The sequence below is a fragment of the Biomphalaria glabrata genome, chromosome 1 (assembly GCF_947242115.1).
Source record: "Biomphalaria glabrata chromosome 1, xgBioGlab47.1, whole genome shotgun sequence".
NCBI classification, from domain to species: Eukaryota; Metazoa; Mollusca; class Gastropoda; family Planorbidae; genus Biomphalaria; species Biomphalaria glabrata.
The window spans coordinates 28,983,106-28,996,161 of NC_074711.1; the positions used below are offsets into that span (position 1 = coordinate 28,983,106).

The following is a 13,056-nucleotide window of genomic DNA, read 5'->3' on the forward strand; positions in this document are numbered from 1 at the left end:
GTGGGCCGGATCTAACCCGCGGGCCGTATTATGGGCATCACTGTAGTATAGCATTCTACAAGCGGACACTTCATCACATTTTGGGCAGCCGTAAAAATGCGAAAAAAAAAATATTAGAAAAAAACAAAACAAAAAAACTTTCAAGTTTCTGACCCGTCGAAATTCCGATATATTTTTATATCTGTTCTGTGGAGATAGCCGGCTGTAGCCCTGCCTGGATCTAACAATTGGAGATAGCCGGCTGTAGCCCTGCCTGGATCTAACAATTGGAGATAGCCGGCTGTAGCCCTGCCTGGATCTAACAATCTTCAATTGTTAAGGAACATCCGAGACATGTACAACAAAACAAGATGTCCGGCGCAGCTGCCTATTGTTAATAGCATAACAAGTATTTATTAATTACCAATTCCCAGGAGCAACCAACCACAACGAGAGGTTCTAACACACGACATTTACATATGTAAATGAGACTCGGGCAGCACTCACCATTTACGGCACATCTTCATATTTTCCTCATAGAGTTCAAAAACAAAACTTTTTTTTTTTCCACTTTTATTTGGTTTATTCAGAAATAAGTGAACAATAGTGGCACTGCTCCACATAAATCTAACCCAGTTGATCAAGCCTACTTGGCATTGTAGACACCAAAAACTAGACAAAACAAGGATCTATAGGCCCATTCAAACCAAAACACAAGTCGAAACTTTAGTAAATACAATCATTCAACATAATGATGAATAAAATTACATTTAAGATATAGATTATGGCATCATTGGTATACTGTATACATTCTACTTTCTTACTAGATACCGTGGATTAGGAAAAATGAAGAAAATATATTGAAACAAAAATGAAACAACTTGAAACTGGTTACATCTACAACTTTTTGTTTATTACATAGTGGGACCGAAACAAATATGCTGCAACAACATATGGCATGCACTCTATTGAGTTGTATGATAAACTACACATCCAACATACAAGTGTGAGCAAACACATGAGCAGGTTCTGATGAATCTAGTGAGGCTATACCAGTAGATCATGACCTCAATACTAAACACTATCAATTTGTTTTGATGTATATTTAGACGCTCAGTCTCTATGCCTAACACTGTAGTGCTGATGTGTCTGCTATGAAAGTAACAGCTCCTGCTGACAATGTATTTTTGTGTTTCATTGATACACACACACACATCCCTCACTATTCTTTATTGATCAGCTTTGAAAAGAAAGACCATGCATGCAATAGAGCTAAAAGCCTTGCAGGGGCTTTTCCCTTCCCCCCCTCCCACACAAGTCCAAACAACACATGTTACACCCAGTGAAAGTACACTTTTTTTTTTCTCTCTGACACCTAAAGGTGAACAACAATATATGATGAGGTATTAGGAAATACATGTTAGCAATGCTGAGACACAGAAAATAAAATTCTTGGTTTTAAATTATACAAGTCATCCACAAAGTAAATCTAGTTCCCAAATCAAGAAATAAATTACAGTAAAAGGTGGTTCCTCTTGTCCTGCTCTGTATTACTTAGACTTCAGTCACAGGAGGCAAGACAATAACACAAGAAAAAACAACAACATTTGAATCATTCAAGAGACCAAATAAAAAAGCATATAATTGTTAATGGCCTTAGTTTTCAAGATCAGAATAATATGATGCACATGATTAAATATGCCAGGCTAAAAGATAAACACAGAGACAAAACTCAATTGACCTAGCCACATGTACACACACCTATTGGGATGTCCCCAATGCACATCTAGTCAAACCAATTCTCTACAACTTCACTAAGACTCTACTCATTAAACAAAACCAAAGTGTCAATGATCAAAAGTCATTCATAGCTTTGATGTGTCCTCAAAGTCACAAGTATTGGTGATCTGAATAGCAGGACCTATTCATAACACTATCTGGCTTACATGGCACACTTGCTGGTGAGATCTAAATATTAGTTCAACAAAATAAATGAATAAATAAAACTTGCTTAATGTAAGCTTTAATGTAATGATTGCATCCACAAATATTTAATTTAAAAAAAACACAACAATACCTTCAAATATTAGTTGTCTTTCACTACATTTAGTCTACAAACATCTAGATGTCTAGTTAGTGTTAAGTCAACACATTTTGCAAAGACTAATGTTTTAAGGTTCATCTGATCATAGCTAAGTAAGGAGCTGAGGTATCCATTGACAAAGACTTCTATACCTAGTGCGCCTGACTATAATTTGTGTAAGTTGACATGTAGGACAGTAACTTGATGCACCAATAGATTAGTTCATGCACATTGATATTAACAAGCATGTCAACATGTCAGTGTGAGGATAAACTAAGTAAAATATCCAAATGTTACCATTTAGATCTGTCAAATACTGAACTACATCTGTTGGATATAAGGTTTGACTGTAGAATTTCATTGGGAGCATTTCAGAATATAATTTTTTTTTGCGCTTCATACAAATATATATATATATATATATTAATATTAGATAAAACCACATAAAAAAATGAGCAAATCGTTAGTTAATAAATATAGCAAATCATAAAGAGTAAATAATAACAATAACAATTAAATAAAACAAAAAAGACAATGACCTCATTTTCATCTTCATGAAATGAAACGCTCTATTAAAACTTTATGATCATGACACATGAAACAAGCTCAAAAATATAAGGAGACTTACTAGGGAGAAAAAAAGGCCACTTCCTTTTAGAACAGAACAAATAAAAATTGGCATAAGTAACATGTAGCTACAAGGGAATGTAGAAATACCAATACTTACAAATGTATCTTCCAAAACACCACAACTTCCAAATAACTCTGTGCATGCTTACACATTACAGAACATGGCATTTTTGAAAATTTAGCAGTAATTACATAATAAATAGGGCCTACAATTTTCAACACACAAATAAATCACAACAAAACATAGACAACATTTTTGATTGTAAATGGACCAGTCTGTTTATTAAAACTATTAGCCATTATTGTTCATTCATGGATTTATTTCCTCTATTAGTTACTACAAATATGAATTTCTTTTAACCCAACAAAAATAACCCTTGATCAAGGTTACATTTTAAACTTTGAAAAACAACCCAATGGCTTCCAGATTACTGGCCAAACATGTGCCTGTAAAGACTCATACAAATATTTTTTGTTATGTCTTTAAGAAACTATTTATTGCACACAATGAATCAAAACAAAAAAAAAATATTGCCCTAAAAATAAAAAAATAACTTGTTTCAGAGAGCTTTAAAGAATATTATTATTCATTTCACTAAACGTATCAGCATCAATGATTTCTTTAACTGATCGTGCTGAGATAGAGAACTAAAAAAAAAACAAACAACTACAACTAGCCAAATGGTAATAATGAAGGATGTTGACATTTTTATGAAAATATTTTTGTAATCTGGAAGACTGGTGGAGCAAATGTTGTAACAAAGAAACAAAAAAATTGTTAACAACTGTTGTAGGAATAGGCTCTAAATAGTAACACTATATACACAACGTTTGTCTACTCAAATCTGTTTTCAATGCTACTGGGTTAGTACTACTGATAATAATGAAAAGAACTACAATGGAATGGGGAAGAAAGTACATGCAGTATAGAAAAAAAAAAACAGGCCAGAGAAGTTTGAAGAAAATGTTTACATTTCAAAGAAGTTTCCTACTGACTAATTAAGAATTACAAACAAAATAGTCAGTCTCCATAAAATCATACACAAAACTTTAAAAGAACATAACACTTGTGTGATCTGCATAGAACATACAAATAGAAGAATAAGTTACAGTGTCAGTGGAGTGTCACAGAGAGAGGCTGGAACAAAAGTAAAAATTAAGTCTGCTCAATATAATGTTAACTTAATACAATGTCTTAAGGCATGTAGGCTGTTCTATCTAATGCAATGTAATTGGCATTGGAACATGTCATTACATATAAGAACATAAAAGAAAAATGTTAAGCTTAATGCCAACTCTTTTGTTTTAGCATAAATGCATACATTCTATAGGTGTGTATGTGGGGGGGGGGGGGGGGGGGGGGGGAAACCTGTGACAAATAAATATTTTCAAAGTTAGTGAGCCCATCTCACCCTACTGCAGGAGGTGCACATTTGGTCAATGATCAAAACAAGCTGTATATTAACTATGGCTAACTATCACTGCCAATCACATAAAGCAAAGACCTTCATCATCATCATCATCGTCAGAATGTTCCTCTGTACTCTCAGCATCACTAAAATTGAGACAAAGTTCAGGAAATCTCATACGGGTTTCTAAAATACAGAATAAGAAAAAAAAAAGATTAATAAGAGATATTGTTTTAATATCATTAACAACATAAAAACAACAACAAATAGTCACATAGTATCATAAAAAAAAGTTGGACACAGATTGCAAAGAACTGAAGGAAAAAAAAGTTTTTTTTTAATACTTGCTCCTATAAGGTTTTTGATACTGTTCCAATGAGGTTTTTGATACTGCTCCTATGAGTTTTTTGATACAAAACAATCAAACTGGTTGCCACAATAAACAGGATATGTTGTATTAATGGAAAAAGCAGTCCTAATGTATTATCATCACCCAGGTCGAATTTAGGGGGGGATTTATACAAGAATAACTACGAAGTAACTACATAACCAATTAATGTCTCATGAAACACATTATTGATTATTAATATGTTGAGATTTATAAAATGTCAAGCTGCCCTGAATATGACATTTGATAAACAACAAATAATTAAGAACAATGTTCTGTAAATATTAATTTGTCCTACCTTCATTAGGTCTCCAAAACTGTATTATCCTTTCTGCCTCTCTGTTTCCTGTCAAGAGTGCTCCATGAGTAGTGGAGTAGAACTCTGGATGCGTGGCTTCACCAGCGAATAAAACAACAGGCTAAACAAAATGCAAAAAAAGAAAGACTGAAGAAAAGACAGTTATGCCAGCCACAGGATTGCAGTATACAAAACACTTCATTAAGCTTTATAATAAGGGTTTTGATTGGTCTAAATATTTGAAGCAAAAGAATAAAGTCCTGAATGAAGAAAAAAACAAACCAACACAAAAAGCAAGGTGAAGGTCAACAGAAGAAAACATTTCAAACCTTTTTATTTCCATCCTCTAAGTTTTTGGTGATTGGGCTCATCAAGCTGTAGATATCCTCCTGAGAAGAACCCAACAACATGAAACTATAAGAACCTTTGGTGAACTTGTTACTACTCCATGAGGTTCTACAATTGCAAAAAAAAAAAATGTGTTGCATTAGAAACATTTAAAAGGGAAAAAAAGAGAATTAGAAAAATAAATAAATAAATAATGTTCTTTTTTTAAACATCATTGTAACAATTTTTAGTAATAAATATGTAAAGGAATTAATTAGAAATGAATGGTTTTTATTTTATTTCCAATATGAGAACTTTTGATTTGAAAAACTATCTAAAGAAGAGATGAGCTTATATCAGGGTAAAAAAATCAGAGTTTATATTAGTATTAGTTTCAAGGTTCAGCCTACTTTTGTGAACTTATTCTTGAATTTGAATTATAAGGTGTATTTTTGCTTAATATATTAAGTGTGTGTCCCATCTGTTCATGATTTCCTCTTGAAGGATTCAATTTTATTTCTTAAAGAGGAATTCTATTCTTTCTTCACTCAACAAAACTGACTTAGACTACAATTTGGTCATCAGATTGAACTTTTGAAAATACCAAGACATATTCAACAATCCATTCCATTGTGAAACATTTCTTTTAGATTGCTTTTAAAATATCTTATATGTAAGTTTATACATTATGCATGCTTCATAAGCTTAAAGAACACTAAAAATGACCACCTAATTGAAGTACGAAGAAGACTGCACAGTGACATTGGATTTTCAATAGTATACAGTGATCCCTTGCTTTTCACGAGGGAAGCATTCTAAGACCATTGGTAAAAAAACGAATTTCCGTGAAGTAGAGGAAAGATATGTTTTTATATATTTAAAGAGTATTTAGACTTTTTAAAAACATCCCTGTGGCCACATTATGCATTCTAGAATGTTTTTCAGCTGGAACTACATGTGCTATCCTACCAGTTTTATATTTTAGCATCTAGGTCAATTTCACTCGGATGTGGAGAGGAACAGTACATGTACTGTATGTAAGAAATATATATATTATATCTTGTCACCTACAGGTTTAGATTAGTAAATGTAAATAATTTTTAAAAATTACTTTGAAGTTACACACAACAAGAAAATTATATTTTTAGGCACCTAGTCTAATAAATCATTTACTGCACACAAATAAAAAACAACATTGTTTTCATTTACACACCTACTGAAATACCAAGAGAATACAAAAGGTCTGCTACAATTAATCAATATATATATATTATAATATATGAACTAAATAGAAGAGCTAAAATATTAGAAAATGAAGTCATGAAGATTTGTGCACTCTTCTTTGCCGATAACAAGCCAATAATAGCGCAAAATATACAGAAGAACTCAATGAAATTTTACTGAATTTAAGTTTACTTTGGCTATTCATCTTTCACGGTTTACTTAGATTTTCCACACAAAATCCCAAGTATAGCAGCCGTAAGCTCCCTGAATAACCAGCTAAGTAGCGAGGGATTACTGTAGTTAGTTCTCAAGATAAGACTAAGTAACATGAATTGAATGTTTCACTTTGTTTTAAAAAATGCTTCCAAAAGATTTAAAGTAACCATTGCGATTAGTGGAGCAGCGTGAAGACAATGGTGTAATAGAAATTTCAAAATCACATTTAATGTCACCAACAGATTGAAAGCCATATCTTAGTCTCAGACATGGAGCTAAGCCTACTAAAATGTCTGTATTAGGAAACGCTCATGTAACATATATGTTGTTATTGTATGAATAAATCTAATAGTACGGACAATCAAAATAGTTAATTTTGAACATTTTTTTATAGGTCAACAATTAAAAATGTTATCTCATTATTAATATACTATACTTTTTATCTACAATGACATTTATTGAAATTATCAAGGGGCACTCACTTTAAATTCATCCTGCTCTTTAAAGCAATTAAAAAAAAATAAAACAACAACACATGCTCACCGTATAACTCGAGTCAACTTTGGAATGGTGTCACGTTGTGTTCTAACAAACATTTCAACCAGTCTGTTCATATCTCTCATTAAATCCTCCTCACTCATTGATTCAAGATACATTGCTTCTCTGCCAGAGAGCCAACCTTTCATCAAAGAACATTTGGTCAATTTGTTTTATTTGTTTTTAGGTTCTACAATCTGAAGCAATTAGTGCTATTAAGTGCCATATAACAAAAATTCTAGAAACCATGCTTATAATATAAAAAACAACAACAACAACAAAAAACAACTTACCAACCAATACATTGTCATGTACAACTTCTAAGGAGTAAATCTTCCTAAACCATCTCTCTGCTAGGTTTTCAGTTGATAAAACAGCAGGATCCCATGCTAGATGAAGACGATGAATGGGTTGAGGCAGGACAGGCTCATCGAAGACAAGTATGACCTTATTAACTACACCGAAACCCATGCGGCGGATGGCATCTAATTTTCTTGCTGGAAGGGCTGGGCTAAACATCTTATCACAAAGTGACTTCATCACTCCTAATGACACAGTCACTATCACATGATCAGCATAATATACATCTCCATTGTCACATTTGACGGTGACCATGCCATCTGGACTAGGATAACCAGCCTCAACCTCTGAATCTCCATAACAAATTTTTGACACAGGAGTATTCAATTTAATTTTGTCTTCTGGTATACCATTTTTAACTATATCCAAGATAGCACAAAATCCGCGAGGAATAACCAAGTGACGACCAGGCAGTTCTCTGTAAGATCCAAACTGAGAAAGCGAAACTTCATTTAAGTCGTGACAACCACATATACAACATTCCAATAGCCTGCGTTGATGATACACTAATTCTAGCATGTGACGCTCCTCACCAGCAGTATTTCTTAATCTCTCCTCCATTAAATTGTCCAGCTCACCTCCCAAACTCTCATGATCATCAACAGATAGAGGGTCTGTATGAAAGTATTCCTCACAAGAGGATAACATGGTGCCATAGGCAAAGTCCACTTTTTTAACTGTGCCCTCATGAATGGCTTCACCAGATTCTGTTAAATAGATATTTTTGCTGTTAAGATGAAGTTCCCTTTCGGTGAGAAGATTGTTCTCATCAGCAAGTTTGTATATAGGGTTATCTTTAATGCCATGGATCCAGTTAGCGCCCATCTCTACCTTGTGACCATTATTGTCTGAAAATAAATATAAAAAATAATATTTTAAAATAAATAGTAATTAATTTACATTTAAACTATTAAAGAAAGTTTCAAGAAATCCAGAGCAAAATACTCTATGATATAATTAAGATATTTTGTTCTAAATAATAATATAAACATTCTTTTGAGTATAAAGTGCATTAACCACTGTCCCTTCTATTAAATTTCTGTTTCTTACAGAATGTAAGCTTAATTTCCAGTTGTTCTGCTTATAGGATTTATATTTATAGTAAATTATCTTACAATAGGTGGTACAATGCTTTAGATCTGCAGCAAATATTAAAAGAGAGGTTCTCTGAAATTCATAGGCGGTCTCTTTTCAAGTTGAGCAAAAAAAAAACCCTACAACAAACAACTACAACTTATTTCCCAGCTCCAGCTGTTACTTTTTCATCTTGCAGGCAGTGAATGAACCCGGCACTAGTGATGGGCAAAAGTTAACTAAAAAGTTAGAAACATTTAGTTTAACTAAAAAAAAATAGTTAAGGTCATTGTTTAACTAGAAAAAAAAAAGTTTAGTTAAAATCGTAGTTTAATTATTTTTTTTTAGTTACTAACTAAAAAGTTTAATTAAAATTTGTAAAACTTTTCAACATGTGGTCAGGGTTGAAATGCACCCCCTGTTTTCTGGTCATGTGATATCAATAACTTTGATTATCAAAAAAAAAATGATGCAGTTAACATCTATTTAGACAATCTGCATTTGAAAAGGGTAAAGTAAGATCCTGGTAGAAGTTATGGGAGTAAATATTTGCACTTGAAAGTAGCAGTATAATAATATTTGAATTTTGCCAAAAGCTTCTATGCAGTATTATGAATGAGGTAGTTCTGAATTTTTTTGTGAGCCACATGGAGGTGTTTAATTTCTGTTTCTAGTGGAAATCTGATTAGTGAGTTAGGTCAATATTTAGTGGTTTTAATCAATTCATTTGCGGCAAACAATATTTTTTTTACTGCAGGAACATCAAGTACACCCTTTTATAGTCTTAAGACTTCTAATTGAGATCTATTACGTCTTAATCAACAGCTAGGCCTATATAGATCTTAAAGCATTCCAACTCTAGAAAAAAAATCTTAATCCACACCCTCTCTGACCATAAAGTAAAAAGACTGTGTCCAACTGATTTTAACAACCTGGTCAGCTAGACATACACATGACCACATGTAGGCCTGGTGTACTGTACGTGTGTAGTCGATAATACTGTAAGACTACCCAGCATTAAGCGTTATGCAATAGTGTTTGCTTAATGTGGAGAGGTCAGACAAGAAAATAACACAATGGCGTGGCTAGTCAAGCATGTTCGTAGATATATCTTTACACTAAAATAGTTATGCACCCTCCCTGCCCAGAAAGTATTAGACGGTGTGTCCGATTGAATTTAACAACCTGGCCAGATAGACGTACACGTGTAGGTCTATATAGTGTAGGCCTACTGAGTGTGCAGTCCATAATGACAAGATCACCCAGTTTTTTTTTTCCCTTGCGCATTTAACGGTTATGCTATAGTGTTAGTTGTATTTTTAGTGGTCAGACAAGAAAATAACACATCAGCATGGTTAGTCAGGCATGTATTTTACACTATAAAATAGTTATACAGGTCAAATGATTTAAAAACTCCAACGATTTCGTTTCTATTTCTATGGATACTAGATCTAAATTTGAAATTCTAAATATATGTTATTTAATGAGATTTTAAACTTTACCAGTATAAGTAAGATTTTCCGTTATATAATAAGTTAATATAATTTTTTTTTTAAAAAGAGTACCATTATTTTCTAAAGGTTTTAATTCAAGGCAAAAATACAAGCACACATATTTATTTAGATATTTTATTTTATAGTGCATTAACGTTTATGTAAGAAACATTATATTCCTTAATACTGATTTTATTATAGATAAATATTACTAGAATGTTAAAAGAATAAGATCGAACCGAAGGCATACAGTCAGATGATTATATCTATATAGGTGTAGTTTAACCCCGCCCCTCCCCCCCAAAAAAAAAGTTTGTTATAGTTTAATTAACTTTCTTTAGTTTAGTTTAACTATCTTTTGACATTTATGATAAACTAATAGTTTAACTACTTTGTTTTAGTTGAAAACTAGTTTTAGTTTAACTTTTAAAAGTTAGTTTAGTTCCCATCACTACCTGGCACCATCACTACAACTAAACGACAGCCCAGCATGCATACCACATAGCCAAACAGGTAAGTGGCCCTTTGCATTGAAATCTAAAGCTATTATACATGGATCTATATTTATGAGTGTTTTGAAGCTGTGAAGATAAGAGTGGAAAAGAAAAATCATGATATGGTTTGATACTTATTTATATTTAGAATCTAGTCATTAATTGCACAGTCACAATTCAAAGTTAGGCTACTAAAAAAGAATTAAAAAAATAGTTAACATATGGTAAATTAATGCATCTGAACTTCTAAAATATTACAGGATTTTCTAATCTTATCACCTAATTCCTATGATGAAGTCAATGAAGAAATAGTATGCCATGGTTTTGTTGTACTCATAATTTCAACCCTAGTTTTTAAAATGATTTTAGAAGACTGTTTTATTTTGCAACTTGTCCTTGCCAAGAAACCATCTATCTATCAGATCCTAGAAGACCCAAATTATATCTCATGTAATCTGCCATAAGTGTGGACACTTCACATTCATAAGCAAAGCAGACAAAACCAAAGAAAATTGATATATATATATCTAAATTTAGTCTTTTCCTCAAAAGTCTCTTTTTAATGCCAAAATTTGGGGCCAAACTTCAAAGGGCCAGATTTTTAAAAACTTTCTCAAAGCTGTAGTTTTGTTTTTCATCCTGGCCAGAAACCACTTGGCTGTTCCATTTCTGACCTTCATTTTAAAAAGGATTTGCTTCCTACTTGGTGACTTTCTTCTAACCTATGAATATTATATGAGCAGTGTATGTAGTCAATACAGAAAGATTTTTTTTGTTACTCCAAGCTGGGCTCTAGATCTAGATCTTATATGTACAGATTTAAAATATGTTAGACTAACAAATGTGCTGAACATTAAAAACACACACACACACACAAAACCAAACATAACCGTGGTGTACATTTCATTCAAGTTTTGGATCTTAACTACTAGATCTAGATCAAGATCTAAGTGGTTTCTAGATCTACATGCCACATTCTTATTCAGTAATCTAAGTTTAGATCTAGGTTGTTAAGACGAGTTCTTCACATGACAACGGACTTTGCTGAAAAAGCCAATGGGCGAATCCATTTTTAGGTCGACTAGGCACGAAGAGATCCGACTACCAGGAGACTATACTGTCATTGAAAAGGAAATCTAGGCCATGGTGGCAAAATCATATTTTGATCTACATTTGGATACTTACCAACAGGGATGCTCCAAATTCTACCACCGATTCTATCAGATGCTTCCAAAATAACGAAATCTGAAAATCCTTCTGAAATTAGATACTTTCCTGCTGCTACACCAGCTAATCCTGCACCAACTATAACAATTTTTGGTTGTCGATGTCTCATCGACTCTGCCATTGTGATCCTTTCTGGAACAGCTGTCAGAGCTGAGTTGTTTCGACGAAAAAAACCCGTCTAAATTGTGTATGCTCTGTGACTATTAGATCTAGATTTAGTCTAGACCTTATCTAGAAAGACCATCAGTCTTCTAGATCAAGTAGATCTAGCTAGATCAGTATTATACTCTCAGTATTAATAATATGTATACCAGATGTGATAGATAAGACACACAGACTTAGACTATATACTATCTGGTCTCCTTTTAAAGATAAAAACGAAATGATAATAAACCTTAGGTTTTAGAGTCTATAATTAAGTTTATTAATCTATATCCTGTTTGAATATAACGCTGATCATAATATTTCATTAGATAAAATATCAGTAGCAAAAATCATGTTGCTTCCGTCTCGACAAAATACAGAATATCTAGATATCTACAACGTACGACGCTTTCAAGAACCTTCGCAGTTGCTTAGCCGAGCCTCACTAAAACGTTTCACTGCTACACAAATGCTGACGTCACAGACAAGCCCGTGCCCTCTCTCTCGCGTTTCTTGTTTTGTTTTGTTTTGGGGTAATTCCATTTTTCCGTAGGGTGTCTATAAATAGATTCCCGTCCTGTAGCGTTAGGCTTGGTTGGAAACGAGAACATTGACTGGCAGGGCTAAGCGAATAGCGCCCGAGCACTTGCCTAAACCCACTAGGCCATCTTGTGTTATGTCTTGTAAACTAGCGCAATAGTGTGCGAGTATCCAGACACTAAAAGTAGATCAATGATTTCTATACATTTGGTAGATCTCTGCATTGTACGTAAAGATCAAAGATGCATTTATCTTTACAAGCGCTACACTCGAATAGCATCACTGGATTTTGGTTCTGTAGGCCTATTGTTGAGATACCTATAAAATAAAGTTAAAAAAAACAAACTACATTTAAGGCTACATGTATCCCGAAAACAACACTTGAGTTAATACTGGAGATTTCCCTGCTTAATATTATTCCCCAGCTAGTAGGCCCATTTGTCCAATACTCAGTCCTGAAAGTAATTTGTTCTTTGTTTACAAATTGAAATTTTTCATTTCATTCTACAAACCACAATCTGAGATGAGCTCCAATTGGTAGAAAGAGTGGAAGGGATGAATCTCCCAAAAGAGCCTTGGCGAGAAACTCTGCAACACACTGCACAATCATTATTTATGGAATTACCCCCTTGT

The 13,056-nt window shown here is 33.2% G+C and overlaps 1 protein-coding gene across 2 annotated transcripts; it reads right to left on the reverse strand.

Moving 5' to 3' along the window:
- Window positions 1-4,039: 4,039 nt before the first annotated feature.
- On the reverse strand, window positions 4,040-12,353 carry LOC106058598 (spermine oxidase-like). Of its 2 annotated transcripts, none has more exons than XM_013216058.2 (6): window positions 11,698-12,353; window positions 7,385-8,299; window positions 7,098-7,233; window positions 5,117-5,243; window positions 4,788-4,908; window positions 4,040-4,287 (listed from the first exon to the last, which is right to left on the reverse strand). In XM_013216058.2, the coding sequence occupies exons 1-6, from the start codon at window positions 11,858-11,860 to the stop codon at window positions 4,181-4,183; spliced, it is 1,569 nt and encodes a 522-aa protein (XP_013071512.1). In that variant the 5' UTR covers window positions 11,861-12,353; the 3' UTR covers window positions 4,040-4,180. The 2 variants fall into 2 exon arrangements, with proteins under 2 accessions (XP_013071512.1, XP_055887281.1); XM_056031306.1 differs by lacking the exon at window positions 11,698-12,353 and adding an exon at window positions 11,413-11,434.
- Between the last annotated feature and the right edge of the window lie 703 nt (window positions 12,354-13,056).